At 37.9% G+C, this 19,106-nt stretch overlaps 2 protein-coding genes across 2 annotated transcripts; both read left to right on the top strand.

Annotated features, from left to right (window-relative positions):
- The first annotated feature begins 7,123 nt into the window (after positions 1-7,123).
- Positions 7,124-12,289, top strand: LOC139740393 (uncharacterized). The gene is made up of 7 exons (XM_071650989.1): positions 7,124-7,134; positions 7,613-7,724; positions 8,564-8,681; positions 9,435-9,536; positions 10,177-10,241; positions 11,128-11,232; positions 12,236-12,289. Exons 1-7 carry the CDS (start codon positions 7,124-7,126, stop codon positions 12,287-12,289), a joined length of 567 nt encoding a protein of 188 aa, XP_071507090.1.
- Positions 12,290-12,476: 187 nt separating this feature from the next.
- On the top strand, positions 12,477-18,572 carry LOC139740382 (uncharacterized). Its single transcript, XM_071650978.1, has 5 exons — positions 12,477-12,649; positions 13,708-13,891; positions 15,725-15,867; positions 17,213-17,381; positions 18,471-18,572. The coding sequence occupies exons 1-5, from the start codon at positions 12,477-12,479 to the stop codon at positions 18,528-18,530; spliced, it is 729 nt and encodes a 242-aa protein (XP_071507079.1). The 3' UTR covers positions 18,531-18,572.
- The last annotated feature ends 534 nt before the right edge of the window (positions 18,573-19,106 follow it).

The following is a 19,106-nucleotide window of genomic DNA, read 5'->3' as shown; positions in this document are numbered from 1 at the left end:
CCACTATACAGTTGTGTTCAAATTGCTCCGTGCGCTATCTAGGCTCTATATTACCCTAAACAGCCTCATGAAATTCGTAGAAACAACATCTGCATCTTGATCCTTGCCAGATTATATAGCCAACAGTCTCGACTTCATTATATTCCATTTAATACAAGATTGTCGACGAAGAAGGGGATTTCATATTTAGATGCCAATTCTCCAGTTATCCACAACTGTGATTAAGTCTGTCAGGTCGAGATTCAGGTTTTGATGGTAATAATCTTGACGGAATTCACCACAGAGCAGCTACTCACCATGGTGATGACGTTCTCGCGTTGGATATGGACAGACTGTTCTTTTTTTTCGCTTGTGGCACATGAATTCACACATAAGTCATTGATCTCATCTAATGAGAGATTCTTAGAGTCCTCCTGTTGTTGCTACTGATGTCATGGTAACGGCTAAGAGTGAAAATTTAAAATAATGTTTTCTCGTCCTGTACACCACTTTATGTATGTCCGAATTACTATGTTATCCTCCTTGGTCTGTCATCTGTCTCCCTGTCCCGCTATCTGCTATACACCAGGTACTACAATAAACATGTATAATGTTGTTACAAACGTGTATGCAAACATTACGAATGACGACAAAGCCGATGCACGCCCGCACGCGTATTGTGTGTGTGTGTGTGTGTGTGTGTGTGTGTGTGTGTGTGTGTGTGTGTGTGTGTGTGTGTGTGTGTGTGTGTGTGTGTGTGTGTGTTGGTCATGTTCAGCGCAATAACATTATTCAGTGGCGGATCCAGGGAGGATCGCACCGGGCGCACGCCCTCCCCCTCCCCCTTTTTTTTTTTTGGAAACAAAAGAAATTAAAAGAAATTCCTGGATCCGCCCCTGTTATTGATGTATCCATTCTATCATTTAACGCTAAAACATAGTAGGCCCTAGGCTACTCGTAAGTGCTCAAAATTCATCGTTTACTAATTCGAATTTGTTTGCAATATATCGGAAAGCTCTACCAAGAAACTTGTCTGGCCGATGCGGTTTGCCAGGATAATGAGTTATTTTTTGTAGTATTTCGAGTTCAAAAGTATGAAATAATAAATTTGATACAAGTTGATAAAAGTTGTTGTTATTCCGGAAGCGCCCTCTCCGTTCAGTAGTGGCTTTGCAGAAAACGACTCGTGTCCAAGCACTAGCAAAGGCTAGCACAAGCAGTAATTGCTATAGTTTTCATGCATCAGGCCCAATGAATCGCAATTTACTCTCGCCGACGATGGATCCCTCTATATGGCCCGATATTGTAATCGATGCAATCGAATGTAAAACAACAAGTAGCAACCACGGTTGGGTAAGTTCTGAGCCTGAGTACTTTCGGCGAACCGTTTTGGTTAATACACTGTATTTCGCCTTTCGTCAGTGTCCATCGGTGTTATCGTGGTGGTCTATCACAAATAAAAGTGTATGTACATCAGAGCAAAACCAAGCAGTAAGTTGTGCTGGCACACAGGAACTATATGAAAACCATTTAGCGTCTTTATCCGCTACCAAATTCCATGATTGCATATCATGAAGAGTTTCATCGCAAAACGAGTTAACTATGTTTGTCAAATTGAGGTATTTGCGATTAAATCTGCTAAAAAAACCCACCACAGAATATTATAAGAAACTATAGGATATTTTTAATCATAACTTTATCCTCGTTAGGCGACAATTAAGTTATCACTGGAAAGGTTTTATTTTGCTCTATCTGGGGATGGACTTACTGTAAATCTTTAAAAGTGGCGCTTATACCCGTTTTGCGATCAAACTCTTTATGTATATCTATTTTTACGCCTATCTATCTGCCTATCTGTAATACCACTATATATCTATATCTATCTATCTATCTGCCTAGTATCTGTAATACCACTATATATCTATATCTATCTATCTATCTATCTGCCTATCTGTAATACCACTATATATCTATATCTATCTATCTATCTATCTGTCTATCTGTCTGTCTGTCTGTCTGTCTTTCTGTCTGTCTGTCTGTCTTTCTGTCTGTCTATCTATCTATTTATCTACTTATCTATCTTCTGAATAGCCCATTCTCTTTATCACGGAGAGTGTTCGAATTGGTTATCATGGTCTCCATGTTTTAATCCACTCCATAACGAGTGCCCATGACCATTCACACACTCACCCGTTCACATCGCTTACACATTGCAATGTTAATCATGCCATCCACACGAAGATGCAAAGATCTTGCGAGAAAAGAAAAAAGTAATGGTGGAAAAGAAGGAAAAGGGAGGAGAGATCTCGAATATTTTGGTCATGGCCGTTCGCTCGCTCGATGCCACCACCGCCGCCTTCGGGGCCAGGAATCCATACCATCGGTACGTGACATTACCATGGGATTAGCTCCAGCTCGCTCCACCCTACATGCATGGATGGCTGAACAGCGGTCCTTATTGCCTGCGATGATGGATTTGACAAGAGCAGTCCCCCCCCCCTTTTTTTTTTTCTCTCCCCCTTCTCCTGTTTTGAATCCATTTTTCCATAATATTTTACGTCCAACCGAACAAAGTCACTCTTTAGTCTTATCGTGCTATATAGTATTTTAACTCTGACTCGTCATCCAACTCAATACAAGAGTTATCTTTTTACCCAACATTTTTTTTTTAGATGAGAAAAGGTTTGAACTGTTCAGTGCGCCCGTCTCTGAAAGTTTTAATCCATTTCTGACATAATTAGGCCCTACATCTTACATTGGCGGAAGGGTCGAAGTGCCACTCTGCTTTACAACATGGCGAGATACTTCTTCTCGTCAAGTTGACTTAGTACCCGCTATGTCGACATGTCAAGATATTTAATTGACCATTTCGAAGTATCAACATCTATAAGTCAACATGGTGCCATTATCTCGCTATGTCGACATGTCAAGATATTTAATTGACCATTTCGAAGTATCAACATCTATAAGTCAACATGGTGCCATTATCTCGCTAAGTCGACTTCTGAACACCTTTACCCTCTGGCTAATCTGTTTTTTTCCTCGAACGATTTATGACAGAGAGGTTTTCACGTAATTTCATTTTTTCCATAACTCTTTCAACTTCATCGCAATTAAATTTGTACAGGCATTCTTAAAAGATATCATTATAATTCCATGTTCCAGTGTTTCTTGATCCATTTGAATATTGACACAAAGCTCTGTCCACAAAATTTGACCGAGTTTTTGTTTGTTTGTTTGATTTTTTTAACATTAGTCATTGTCTCTAACAAAAGTGACCTTTCTCGCGTGTTCAATTTGGTGAAAGAAGAAGAATAAAATCAATGCAAAGGAACCGAATGGGAGAGGCTTCAGATAATAATTGTAATCAGCAACCACAACGTAATCAATGTAGGACTTATACATTATGTGATGGTGTCATGGCCACACAAGCCTCCAGTTCAGGTATAACATCTTCACTATAGTTTTTCCTTCTAACGTACATGTAGTTAAAGTTGACACGACTTCAACAACTGGACATCAAATCTTAATCTATTCGACCAGATAAAGAACATGATTATCATAAACATTACCAACATAAAACAAAAACTAGAGTGAACATTACAAAAGGATGTAGGCCTACTGTTCTGTTACAAATAACGCAAAAACGATGTAATTATTTTGTGTGTGTGTGTGTTGCAATGACGCAATAAAAGTAGCAAATAAGACCTTTCGTTTATTGGGAGAAGGTTATAAGCATGGACCCTATACCACAGGGTCCGTGGTTATAGTTACCATGGTTATAGTTACCAAAGCATGTTTCTCATGAGTTAATGCATCGACAAACTGCAAAGTTGTGGTTTGATTACATCACACTTACCTCAGCCCATTTGTATTTTGTGATTGCCGCCACGCAGTATCACTGTTCATTTAAAACATTTGAAGTTTATAATCCAGTATTAAAATTGTGATTTTGATTTTAATGAAACTTTAACCATATATTTTACACTCCTTTCCTTTTGTAGAAGCCAACTTGATAATATGATCACTGGATCACTGTAAATTTTTATTGTAAAAAAAGAGTAATGCTGATGAAATTTTAGAATTTTCGCTAGGGATTTCTAGTTTTAAAAGAACAAGAGAAAGGGGAATTTGGTTAAAAGCGTGGACACATTTTGCTCTGTCATCACCACTACAATCATGCAGAATAGGTTATTCCCATTATATCTCTGTCATTCACTGAAGTAAACGATCGCATAAAAAAAAAGCTACGGCTAAAGTATGCTGATTTGAATGTATTTGGCTATAGAGACCAATATAAAAATTGTACATCGATATTATACAAACGGAGAAAACTATCCTCTTCTATGATGATGGAAATTCTGAATATTCTTTTCACCATCTTGCTCGAATTAATTTTAAAATGTTTTATTTAAAAATTCAACTTTGTAAAGTTTGTATATGATGTATAAACGACTAATAGACCTTCTTAAACAATCAAAGAAACTGTATACACGTGTATACTAGAGAAAGAAAAAAAGAAAGAAAGAAAGAAAAAAGGAAGAAAAAAGAAAGAAAGATAGAAAGAAAGAAAGAAAGAAAGGAGGGGAGAGGGGAAAGGAGGTAGAGAAGAAGGCAATGTAAAAACAACAGTGTAAAGAAGTAGAATTAATGTTAAACAGTATAAATCAAAGAAAATAGAAGATATGCTATGAAGTGAAATACCTGGGCCCATTACATAATATTAACAGGTAAAGCTTTACTGTCGAGTATACTCTTTTTTTTTTCCTCGGCACACATTTTCTGAGGTGGCAGTTTGCACCCGAGAAGCTGCAGCTTCGTCCATTGTTCAGAAATTAATCGTAGACGTTAGTTTTGCTTAACTTCCGGCTGTACAAAAAAATAGTCGCGGAGTTCGGCAATTGTAGACAGTTCCTCGAATAGCAAACTTCAAATCTACTCGCTTGTGACATTTTCAATGAAAGTGCAGGCTGCTGGAACAGTTACTGACAGTGTTCATGCAGAGTCAAGATTCACCAGCAAAAACATATAATATGGGCTGTATGTCGACTGAGACTGATGTAAGCATGCATTTGATGGATACTCCGTCCAAACTTGAGCCACGTAAAACGTTTTTTTTTTTTTCTAGGTTGCCACCAGATAGTTTTTGTTGTAATATTGTATGAAGGATGACTTACTTCTATTTTTCGTTACAGACGAGTTACTCTTCCTGATACATCTAATTCTGACAACAACAAAGAAAGAAATCCATCGCTTACTAATATTATTACAGTGATTAAACTGTGGTATCGAATGGGTGAGAATTAAAAACAAAAACAAACAAAAACATGATGTAATACTAGTATAGGCAACTTGATTCTCAGAAAGATAAAACAGAGAAACAAATGAATCCCTCTTCTATTTTCCCACGGGACGTAAGTCTCTATAAGCAAACACGAAAATATAACATTTGCTTCTAATGATGTATTCGCATAAAACTTTAAAGGCCTGCTTTCAGTTTTAGCCGCTGGGGCTCTACTGAAAGCCTTTTCATCGATGAATCATGGAAGTGCATGTGGGTTTCTGCATTAATACAATACCAACTTGAAATTAAACTTCAGAAGAAAAAAAATATGAAAGTCATCATTTTTCACTCAATTCATTTTAAGCTCACTTGATATTTATTTTTATTCTTCTTCTTCTTTTTGTCACGGTTATTGCTGTTATTCTAATGGTAAATGGCAATGGAGACATGATTACATCAATAGGAATACAAGATGCACTGAATGTCATGAAAGCTGTGTATTATCAGTCAATTTGCAATCAACTTGTAATCAGCCTTGTGGGGCTAACCTCGATTAGTATAATGCTATTTGTTAGCACCCTTTTTCCAAAATGTATGTGTCACTGAAATTTGGTAATAGATTCATCCATTCATAATACAGGTATTATTTACAGCAGCAGAATAGTTTTGTTTTTTTTTTCATGTAAACTCTAGAGGGCTCGCTGCTATTTCGCTGCTCACGTCCAATTCACTACGCTTGTCCCAACGCACAGTGTACTTATGAAAGATGAACAGCAACAATAGCAATATTGCGTCAGCGCATCGCGGGTGAATTCAACTGACACACACGACAAGTAAACACAAACGAGGAACATCATCCCCTAAGAATTCTCCACAGAGCTATGGAAAACTTGGCATTTTAGGGCGCCTGACTTGTAAGTTGTACGACTCAGTAATTCGGAGTGATTTCACTTCTATGAGCCGGCATTTTTATTTACACGAGTTCTCATTCTAACCCGACGTTAGCGTTACTCCTGCTGTTCCTACTCTGTTGCTGTTCACCCACAGACATAGACATGACAGCGTTCTAGCAGCTGTTACAGCGCAACTCCCGAGGCCGTCGGCGTCACGGACGACCACTGACCGCGGAACACTGGCAGTGGACTGGCTGGCTCAGCACCAACCACCGGTGGTCTGCTGGTGGGCGGACGCACGCCTCATAATAATAGTCTGCAGCAACTGCAAGCATCAGGATCAAGAGCGGCTACTAGTACTAGCTTGATCTGTTGATGGTCTAGAATAAATTGCACTGTAAAGTTTCTGTATTACATGTACTAGGTCTAGTCTACCTCGTCAACCAAGCAAGGAAATAGACCAGTGCAGTAGCGCATACTAGATATAGCCTGCCTGAGCGAGTAGGCCCAAATTTGCTTGTTATACCAGCCTGGTGGAGTGAAGATTCTTCACGAGCGGTAGGCTAAAGACAAGCTTAAACCACATAAATTCTATAACTTTTATATTAATTCCAAGACTGAGAGTTTAACGTTAGGCGTTACGTTATCATTATATCACTATAGAGGGAGAGGATCTCTACAGTTCAAGGACGTGGACATGCGTGGATAAAATGGATGTGGACAAAACTCGTGACACTGACAGTATCGGTAATCTTCGAAGGTGAGTAGTTTGAACCTAAACACAACAATAGAACAACACTAATATTACACTATTATTAATAAACGTTACAGATTCAGGAGCCTCGACGACAGTCAGTAGCAGCGGCACTGTTCAAAGGTAGCTAGGGATTTTTCCATCATGATGCCACTTTCAACATTACCAGCTAATACAAAAATTCCAACACTGTCTCCAGCGTGTTTGTTAAATATGTTGCAATGGTTAGTTGTACATTTTACTGAGACAGAGAGCGCAAATTATGATACTACATATTTGTACTACAGATGTAGATAGAGTCTAGATCTTTACTTGACCGAAAGATCGGTCTGTATCTGGTTGTTGGGGATATGTTCTGCGGAGACTGCGTCTTGGCAGGATCCTTTCTTACGGAGGAGAGTGATAACCATCAATAAAAATAAAAGACTCTTCCGGACAGATGGATCTTTCTGTCTAGATCTATAGTCATACACTAAATGTGACTTCTTCATCACAGGATTCACATTTCTTTTTAAATCATTTGCAGATCAAGATGTTATGAATACTGCAAATATCTCTTCCTAACTTGCTTGCAACTCATTCAAAAAGTACTGTCTCAAAGACTTACCAGATCGACAGATTTACCAAGCTTCTCCATTTGATAGTAGCTGAAATATCAATACAATGGCATGCTTTGTTCTTTTTTCCCCCTTTTGTATGCAGGGTTCTGGGAGAGGTTGGTGACCCTCAGAACATGTTCACAGGTCTGGTGCAAAATGAGGCCGATGCGACAGAACACACAACAAATTTCCTCCTCAAATGTAACAATGATGAGGTGAGATATTGGAAGGGAAGGCTATTACATTGATTTTGAAAGATGGCTGGTGGCATTTCACCATAGATAGGCTTACACTGAAACAGACCATTAGATGCATAGCAAACCAGCAATAATGTAGTTATATGGTGTTGTTTTTTTCTTCAGTTTTAAAGAAACTGTACAGTACTGGTTGAGGTGGGGATTCATGTTTTGAACATTCCTAAGTGAGATAATGAGAAACCTCTAATGAAATATGAAAGAGCATAATTTTAAGAAGGATTCAACGTTTATTTGATGAAAATTGGTTTTCAAATGGCTGAGATATCCAAAAAAGTGATAATAATAAAAGGTGACAGGCCACGCCTTTTATTAGGATCTCTTTGTTTCACCTTGTTTTTGGATATCTAAGCCACGTCAAAACCGATTTTCATCAAATAAACTTTTGATACCCGTTAGAATTGCATGGTCTTTGACATCTCATAGAGTGGTTTCTGAATATCTCACAAAACATTTAAAGCTAAATCCTCACCTCAACCAGAACTACACACCCTTTAAGGACAGCAGCTTCTTTTTCTCTTTGCATGAAGCACCTCTACCTTGAAATTTTATTAAAGTTTGTGTGTGCCATTCGAACTACATGTAGTACACACTGTAGTATTATAGAGTTGTATGACCTGGGTTGGGTGCGCAGAGAACATATGAGAATTTTTCCAATATACATCAGGGAACTACTTTACTTGCTATCAAGTCAGTTTTTGATGTTCAAAATAATCTTTTCTTCAGAAGGTATCTCAGTCTGTATTTATTGTTCCACAGTCATAAAATATGATATCATATTTTATTTTTATCTGACGTAGAGCGAATTCACCAAGCTGAAAATGGCATTCATTCACCTGGAAACCAAGGCCAAAATGATAGACTACCTAGTGAACACACCCCCAGAAGACTGGCCTACAGCACACCAGAATCAAGACAGTGAGTATACAGTACATTCAAATTGCATGTGCATGTACATACCACTTTAGGGGGACTGACTGGGTGCACTTCAGAGCAAAAATAATCAGATGCAAAATGATATGGAAAAAGTCACATGATTTCAATTAAATTTCCAGAGATTCTGTTGCTTTTGGTGTATTTTTCCCCATGAAAATATTGTTTATTAGTGGCTAGCATGCTAAAGTTCATACAGTGTACTCCCATTATAACAGAGTCCTTGTGACCGGCATTTTGTTTTATCAAAATTTCATTATACAGGTCTAACCAAACAGCATTCTACAAAGTATATAGATGATGATTTATGGGCCTGAATTTTGATTTCTTTGTAACATGAATTTCGTTGTGACTGTATTCTTATAACAGGAGTGCACTGTAGTAGTTGAGCTTCAGTACTTTCCTACTTTTCACCATAAAACAGTGTTTGTTCATGTTGTAATTGGCATGAACGGTCAATATATTGTGCTTCTTTGGCTTTAAAAAAAAAGATAAAAAAGTTTGATTAGAACAAAACAAAACACAAAAAGGGCTATCCAAACAAGGCTCCCATTTTTACAGATTGTGAGAAAAAGCTGCTGTGATTGTATGAATAACTTGAGATAGAGCTCTGAACTATTGTCAAGCAGATAGAAATAAAACACCATAATATATTCAAACCATATATAGTAGTAATATTTTGTATACCTCACATATCACTTACAAGTATATCTTTCTTTCTTTCTTTTCTCCCACCAGAGGAAAATTTTGCCCAGGTAAAAGAGGATTTGAAAAAGGCCAAGCGACAAGCGGAACATGTAGAGGATAGACTGACAGACCTGATTGAAACCATACAAGAAAGTGAGAAACAATTATAAATCAAGAATACATTTCGCTGGATCTGCTCATTGTGAAGGGTTTACAATATGAATCAGAAACTTTCGTCAGATATAAATGCTGATATTATTTAAGAAACAGTAAAAATGTGGAGACATAATTGCAGAACAGAGTATATTCTGTGTAAGTAACTCTTCCCAAGGCCAGCACAAAATTGTCTTCTGTTACCCTTCTGTGCTATTACATGAAGCTGGAAGACAGTTGTACCATCCAATAAAGGATAAAATCTGGAACTGTTGATCGTTTGCACAGCCTTACAAATGCTACTGGAGTGGGCTCCTATTTTCATCCTATTTCTGAAAGTATATGAGGTTGTCATGCAACAATGTTTATAGATCGTGCCTGTTACTTTGGTTGTAAGCACTAATTTTGCGGAAGAATGATTATTCTAATGACAGCATTTATCAAGTACCTGTAAACTTTTTTTTTTTTCAGTAAGTGGTAAATAGCTGTGTTGAACTTCTTGGGTAGAGTTGAACTGCATCTGTGTCACTGTGACAGGATAGTTAATTCCACATTAAGTAATGGAATTTTCTATTCTAAGCTCCGATGAACCAGCAATATGGCGAAGTGTTTCTTTGAATTTCTCTTTAAATGTATTCAGAGGTTGAAGAATTGGAACAGAAGAAGAAAGAGGCTGAAGAAGCTTTGCTAAGGGTGGAAAACAAGGTAAGTACTCTTGTTAGTCTTAATGATTTCCTTTCTTTCCACAGCCTGCATGGACTTAATGACACTGCATTCATGCACATTTCTGAGGAGCTGGATTAACTTTTGGCATTCCTGCATTATGATGTGACATTAAGCTGAATCATATGAAAGGTTTTCATACACATGTGAGATACTGTATTATAGAAATAAAAGTGGCAATATCAATGCCTGGACATTGTTTTGTCATGTCAAATTACACTGTATAAGCACCATTTGGCAGCTATGAAATGTCACACCTTCACTTAAAATAGTCATTATTCTACGAGCATCCATTCATATAGTTTTCTTCCGGATTATGCATTTGACGCAAGTGGCAATTTAAGATTTTTTAGACATCTGTGTCCCACTTCTTGTAAAAGTGTCCCCTGGAGGGATGTTATAATTTTACCTTTATTCGGAAGTGGAGAAAAGCATAATGCTCCGAGAATTCCTGTAACCAGATTGCATTGCCAGTTTCTATCACAGACACTCCCTCTTTTACACCTTTGAGAACTGATTAGTATGATGTGTGACCAACTTTGCTTCAGCTTAACTCTTCTGCAGCTCAAAAGGCTGTAGATTGCACATTTTTGTGTAAATCTGTTCATCCTCTGCGTGAGCCTACCGAGTATTTGTAAACCCTATGGCAGCTTCGTTTTGTCCTGTAGTGCAAGGTTCAAATTTTATGCGTATGTTACCTTGTCTAGAGGAGTATTAATAATAATGATGATGATGATGATGGTAATAATAATAATAATAATAATAATAATAATAATAATAATAATAATAATAATAATAATAATATTGATAATAATAATTTATACAGCGCATTTCACACTTGTTAAGTATCTCAATATCTCTCTGACAGAAAGCCAAGCTGGAAGCTCTCAAGGGAGAGATTGGGAGGGCTATGTCAGGGCTAGAGGGAGTGGATATGGAAGGCATGGATGTCAAGACGAAACTACAGAAGCAGGTAAGAATGTTTGGTGATTTTCCATGCTCATGAGAGTAACTTGCTAGACTGTTTTATGTCAATTGAGTCAGTACTGTCAAACAATAAATTTTTGCGTTCATGAAACTTTCGCAAATTTCCCGATGAGCCAAGATTTGTGAAAGTAAAGTTCACAAAAGTGTGTATGCACTCAATGCCAGTGGCGATTCGCAAAAGTTTAATGCTGTGAAAGAGGATGTCAGCTATCTCCAACTCGCAAAATTTTCATGCCGTGAATGTGTCTGGTTGTACAGTAATTCTCCCCCTTTCCCAAGTGTGACCATGATGCACGTTAGGGAAAGCCCTCTTGGTGTAACAAACTGAGGGCCTCACCAACCCCAAGGCCTCTATGATACAAGTGGGCAGTTTCATGACGTCTTGCTCTTCAAGCAGAGGTGCTGAGATCAGGAAGCAGAAATGTCATAAAGTGTGAATAGTACCCTTTCCTTTTCCTGAAAGGATGGTTGCACTATGAGTGATTGTAGTCAAGTCACTGTCCTGTGGTTGACCCATTAGACATTATATATCTTGTGACAATAGATGGCGCTGTTACAGCTATTCTTTGAACTGCTCTGCTGCTGCCAGCTGATTTTGTCAATGTCTAAAAATAAGGTTTTGTTGTTTAGGTTTCCAAACTTTCCTGATAATCATGACACTTTTAAAGAAATTTATGCTATGATGACATGTTTCTGCACTAAATCCATCAAAGTTTGACCTGCAAATGTAGTTGTGAGTATATCTTTTCATTTCTGAGACATCCGTTTAAGATGGCTATTAGAGAAAGCATTTGAAGCATGTAATCAAAGCGTGATAAGGGTTGCAAAGTTGAACACTTTTATCTCTTGCATTCTAGATTTTTGATACTTTGATGCCTTTCCAGTGCCCGTTTGACAAATATTTCGTGATGGACTATTGGAAAAGGTACCATCAAAATTTCTGCCAGTCATCCTCTAACACTCGCACCTAATGTGTGATTCACTTCTAGGTGTGCGAGCAGAAGTGCGCTATATTCAGTGGGACTATAAATTGCAAGCTGTGAAGAATTAAAACACTGAACGCGTTTCCTGCAGAACTATGATATTTCTCCTGCATAATTGTTACAGTACAAATGTGTATTCTGTAATTCTCATGACACTGACAATGTGGACTTTTTCCCTGTCAAGAATCGCGGCAACTGAGAATGATTAAATTTAAACCCTCAGAGAGAAACACTACAGACTTCCGAGATGGCACTGGAACGATGCGAGCTGAATCTGTCAGAACACAAGGGGGCGCTCTCAAGGTTGACGGAAGACATTCGTCTGGCGCAAGCCATTCGCAAGGAATGCCAAGGTATTGTTGCAACACTGAGGGCGCACAAGACGAGCTATGAAGAGAAGCAAGCTGAAGAACATGCCTGGTGAGTGTGACTGTTGAGCTAGCTGCAAAGTCTCCCTGACTCAGCTGGAGTCATGCTGAAGAAAAAATAAATAATCTCAAAGTCAAAGTATCGAAGTCTCCCAAATATGGGAAATTATGTTTACCCATTGAAATGAAATTTTCGCACATTTCACGCAACCAGATGCTAGTGCGAAAATAAAAGCATGCTAAAATTTTTTGATGCCATATATGTCTCAGTAGTTAATCTACTAATTCCAATATGGAATTAAAAACACATTAATTAATCCCCCCCATCTGAGCGTGAAAAATTTCTCACACAAAAATATCAAATTTTATAACTGCATAAACTCTGCATCCCAAGATTTAAATTTAACTGCTACACTCACTGACCCTGTATTTCAGGGTGCACATTTATGAAATCCCAGTAAAAATTGCATCCATTTACTCATCATCTTTCACTTTTTTGTGCATCATTAACTCTTTCATTTTCTTCTGAAATATGAGAATGGACATTCAAAGGAGAAGAATTGAAGACAGAGAGCTCTGTCATTGTTTGAAAAGACTTCAATTTAGAACCCTAAATTGTTAGTGTGTACCCATAAAGTATGGTTCTTCCCCTAGAGCCATTGTCCAGACATCACCTGATTCCCTTAGTCAATGGAATGATTGCTTTTGCATGCATGTCAAAGGTTAAAGTTACTGATGCTTTGCCAATACATAAACATAATGTGTTACATGTACTTCAAATATTTCAGGTATATTCCATGCTCTGGAATGCTGTACCTGAGATTTTGCAGCATTTTTGCCAAGATTAATTTTGACCTTCTTCACTATATATTGACAGTGAAGTATAAGAAGTTGTTTTAAAATTCTCCTTGCTTATGTTACATTCATTATAAACTGGACAAGACTTTAACTGTTGTAATGCATTTCTTATGTGACACTTGATTTTGTCTGACAAATGAAGGATTGCATAGCCTGACATCTAATGAAGTTAAATGCCACTTGTTTACTAATCATGTATGGTATCCATGAATCACTGTTTTATTTCTCTGTTTCTTTTTCCTCACTGTTCAGGTTTAATCAGTGTCTGCATTCACTCAGACAGATATCAGGAGTCAGCGAACTGAGGGTTGATGACCAGACAGTGACCCTTGACCTGGTTTCTCAGTCCGCGGTGTCTCCGGTCAAGGCACAGCTGAAGATGCAGTTTGCCTGCCCTCCCAACTCGAGTAAAAGCTGCTCTCTCGTTTCTGCTGAGGTGACTTTGGTTGACATATTTAAAGGACAAGTCCACCTTCATATACATAAGGATTGAGAGAATGCAGTAATATTAGTAGAACACATCAGTGAAAGTTTGAGGAAAATTGGACAATCCATTCAAAAGTTACGAATATTTTAAGTATCTGTGCAGTCACTGCTGGTAGAGAAGACTACTACAGTGTATGATGTCACAAGCGTACAACTATATAAGGAAAATAAAAAGAGAATTTCACAAAACTTTACTTTTTGAATAAAGTGCACATTTCTTCAACTTGCTGCTGACGTATATTAAGGGTAATATTATTCCCCCTGCCTTCTGAAAGAGAGAAGTCGAGTGTTCTTTTGTTATGCGAGAAAAATGGAAATATGTTGAATTTTCTTTATTCTTTCTTTATATCGTCGTACTCATGTGACATCACCAGCTAAAGTAGTCTTTTCATCCAGCCGTGACTGAGCAGAAACTTCAAAAATTCATAACTTTTTAACGGATTGTCCGATTTTGCTCAAACTCTCACTGATGTGTTCTACTAATATTGCTGCATTCACTCAACCCACATGTCTATGAAGGTGAACTTGTCCTTTAAAGGGATCTTATAGTTTTGGTTGAGGCCTAACTTCAGGTTTCTAACATTTTGGGGTGAGATAATAAGAAATCTCTCATGAAATATAAAGGAGCATGTAACTCCAAGTGAAATTCAATGTTTATTTGATGAAAATTGTTTTTTAAATGGCTAGGTTACCCAAAACAGAGCAATACTAATAAAAGATGGGACCCATCTTTTATTCTGACTGCTTTGTTTTACTTTGTTTTTGGATGTTTCTGCCATTCCAAAACTGAATTCCTCTTAGAATGGTGTGCTCTTTATTATTTCACAAGTGGTTTCTTGATATCTCGCAAAAAGGTAAAAGCCCATTTCTCATCTCAACCAATACTATACCATCCCTTTTAAACAAAAGTTTAAGGCAATAATGTGCCCATGCACTGAGTCAGAAATTGCAAAACTAGCTGGAGTAGGTACAAGCCCTTGTAATCCACTCTTAATTTGCAAACATCCATCAAGGCAGTATAATATATTGCTCAAATGATATGTAAGGGCATTATGGATATTGAACTTGGAGGTTTGACAAAACAGATTGTGTAACCTCACCTACTAAACAAAGTACATGTAACCATGGACCTACTAGGTCCATGGTGTAACTCATTGAGAATGAGCTGATTTTTCCATAACACACATTTCCCATAGGCACCAGCCTACATATACCTGGAACTGTTCTTATATGGGTTAGGGCATTATCTGTCTCTTGAAAAGAAGCAAGGGCTTTATTCAACAAGTTCTATCCTGTGAGTGATGAACATGCTTCAAGACATGAGAGGATGGTTTCCCCATGCTTGATGTGCCCTTTCACCTTAAACCAGACCTCCTTTACCTCCGTTGCAAGGTCTGCAGCAAAAAGTCAACTTCACAGAATGAGATCATTTGATATGACAGATGTATACCAAACTCTTTTGTCTTGTTAGGCACCCAATTACAATTCTGTTTCTACCTTCAAACTTCATTGATCTTTACCTAGCTGTTCAGGGAGATATTGATTCATATATCTGCTGAATTTGGTCCTCATAAATTTGGGATTGATGTTTGGACAATGATGTAAGACCTTCTTGCTCTCGGGCTGTCGTATATGCCAGATCAATGCCATAAAATGTGGCTGAACATCTGTTGCATCATACAATTGTAGGTGTACATCTATCATTGATGTACAGGTTATAGGGAAGTTCCTATAGTCTTGTGATTCAGACTGTATTGTGTTCCCTGTGTCCTTTGAACTGCAGCTGGCTCATGACATTCTTGACTGCAGAGGTATTATCACGGAGTGTGTGACTACCAACGACCCCATCCTCCTCATCACTGAGGTCAAGCGGAGGTTGAACAGCCACGCCCCAGTCCTCCAAGAAGTCGAGGAGCTCAGGAATCAGTGAGTTGACAGATAACACTCTTTTAGCAGACCAACTGGCTACCTCTCGTGTAATAAACATGATTTGATTCTACAAGGCAGGTATATGTCTGTGAATGTTCTCAGTCATCCAGGTAAAGGCAGGGATGTAATATTGGTTCTGTATTTGTCTCTATTGACTTTGTTCTACTGTACAAGCTGAAATTTTCGGGTACAGATATTTTCGCGAATTGCTACTTGGAGGACATTTTCACGTGTTGTTAATTTCGCGGTTGCGAGGGTCTAACTGAACTTAGTTATTCGTGCGTTGTTATTTTCGCGTGTTATTATTTTTGTGGTTCAAAGGTGATTCGCGAAATTTGCAAAAATTAAACCAACGCGAAAATTTCAGCTCGAACAGTATTCAAGGATGCCAGTTTTCAGGCAAAAGCTTGAATTCAGGCCCTGGCATTTTCAAAGAACAGGCTTTTTCGTGTACTAAGGAGCTTCATGTAGATGTATTTCAGGCCTTCTCTTTCATTCTAACTGGCATCCCTGAGTATTATGCCTTAAGCGAAGAACAATATTTCTTTGAATGTTAGTCTAATTAGTTTAATGAATAAAAGGTTTCCTTAATTACCAACAGAATAGAGAGAGTGGCTACATTGCATCTTCAGTGTTTATGTTGAGAGTCTTTTTTTTGTACTCTATGTGTGAGAGTAAAATGTATCGTATTTTGAATATTACTGTATTATGTTAATAAACCCCAGTTATAAGCCGTGCTCCTCAGGGTCCCTGGCAATTATTTACAATGTACTTATTGTCATGTAAGCACGCATATACATGTATTACAATTTGATTGGCACATCAAATCCTTATTCAATACTGTTCATAAATGTGATGTTGTATTAAAGGGTGTGTGCAGTTCTGGTTGAGATGAGGATTTAGCTTTTATCATGTTGCGAGATATTCAGAAACCACTCTGTGAGATGTCAAAGAGCATGCTATTCTAAGGGGTATCAAAAGTTTATTTGATTAAAATCGGTTTTGAAATGGCGGAGATATCCAAAAACAAGGTGAAACAAAGAGATGCTAATAAAAGGCGTGGCCTGTCGCCTTTTATCATTATCACTTTTTTGGATATCTCAGCCATTTGAAAACCAATTTTTATCAAATAAACGTTGAATCCTTCTTATAATTATATGCTCTTTCATATTTCATAAGAGGTTTCTCATTATCTCACTTAGGAATGTTCAAAACATGAATCCCCACCTCAACCAGTACTGTACAGTCCCTTTAATCTATGAGAGATTGATTCAAATAGATTGAATAAGAATGAGTTGTTGATACATGTAGTTATGTGTTTTACCTTCCCTCTGCCACTCAGGTATGCCATAGACTATGTTCATGGAGAAGGGGTCTTGAGGGCTATGCTGGGCAGCAGCGGTCAAGTGGTCTGTACACTGACCATTGAGAGTGGCTATCCCAGCAGGGGCTGTGTCAAATTGACCAAGATTGAGGGCAACGGCCATCACAAGGATATCAGTGAATACAAGGTAAAAAGTTTGACAACACGTTTGTACTTGAAATATTAGGATCACTTCATTTTACTTTGTTTTTGGATATCTCAGTCATTTCAAAACCGATTTCCATCAAAGAAAGCTCGAGTTCCTCTTGGAACTGTACGCTCTTTAACATTTCATTAAGCGGTTTCTAAGTATCTAATAAAAAAATTTAATCTCAAATCCTCACCTCAAACAGTACTATACTATCCCTTTGATGAAAACAATATATGGGCTGTAATTTCTACTGCTGGATACTTGTACAGTCTAACCTGTCTTAGCAATCATCTATCTATAGCGGTCATCTGCCATATATACAACCACTAAAAACAATTCCCTCCTAGAGGAAAAGCATGTTAAAGAACCTGTCTGTTGCAGCCACCTGTCTATGACGTCCACTTTTTTCGTCTCCCTCGGATGGCCCATATTGACACGTTTGACTGCACAGTGCATGTTATAACGAACACGGCTATAACAAATTCCGGTTACAAAGAAGTAAAAATTCAGACCGCAACATTATCCACTCTATATATTTTTATTGTTGATTTGTTCGGTTACAAATTTCGATATAAAGAAAGAAAACTGCCGATCCCGAGGACTTTGTTATAACGCGAGTCCACTGTATCCGTGTTTGTAGCCATCATACTTTCCTATCATTTTTCTCTCATTCATATTTTAGAATTTAGGCATCCATCATCGTGGCACTTTCTCTCAAAATTACAGAGTGTACAAGCTTTGACCACAGTGACCACTTGAAATGATCAAGCCAGGATCAAATAATAGGGCCTTGATGTAACTACAGTGCACATTATAACGAACATTATAACGAAATTCTGGTTAGAAAGAAATAAAAATCCAGGTCGCAAAATTATCAGCTCTCTATTTTTTGTTGTTGTTTATTTGTTTGGTTATAACAAAATTTTGATACATGAATAATGAAAGAAAACTGACGGTCCCGAGAACTTGGTTATAACGGAGTCCACCGTATAGAATTGAGAATTGACTAGGTTTAGCTGTTGGAGTCTCACTCATTTACAATGGATGGTCATTATCTTTTGTCATGCTAACCTTTCTATTCCACAGCCGCTAACAGACAACCCAACAATGCGGGACTGGCTAGTCTACCTACAAGACCACCTCTGAATCTGCTGCAGTGCCCCACATAGGACTCACTGGTATCACATTAGAGACAGCCTTGCATGCTCCTTGTTGATGTCAGATATGCAGTACACAAGAAGTGAGCAAGTGTGTTTGCTCCTAAAAATTGGTCAGAAGGAAATGTGACCGACGACAACGGTTTCAGGCAAAAGTCGGGAATTTTGAAAATTCATTTTTTCACTGAATCACATTGCCCATTTCCTAAGCTTTGCATTGATATAAAACACTTGTATTCTTCGGCACCATAAGTGGGCATAGAAAGAAAAATAAAATGCACTTTTTAAGTTGTTAGCATGACAAAATTGCGAGAAAACAGGCTTTGAAGATTCACCTCTTTCTCAAAGACAATGTCCGAGTGGCGATGCGAGGGGAGAATCACCCATCCGTACGATGGTGCCAATCGATGCGACTTTTGCCTGAAACCGTTGTCGCAGGTTACAAATGATTTGGAAAGGTTTTTTTTGATAGCCAGTAGAACAGACAACTGGTTTTAGTACTGTACATCATTTCTAGACAGTCAAGAACCTAATTCTCTCTTCTTTTTTGTGAAATAAATTTATG

The sequence above is a fragment of the Diadema antillarum genome, unplaced genomic scaffold (genome assembly GCF_040938485.1).
Source record: "Diadema antillarum isolate AM-2024a unplaced genomic scaffold, OU_Dant_1.0 scf00000030, whole genome shotgun sequence".
NCBI lineage: Eukaryota > Metazoa > Echinodermata > Echinoidea > Diadematoida > Diadematidae > Diadema > Diadema antillarum.
Note: the sequence above shows the minus strand (reverse complement) of the source record. Positions and strands in the feature narration are given on the sequence as shown.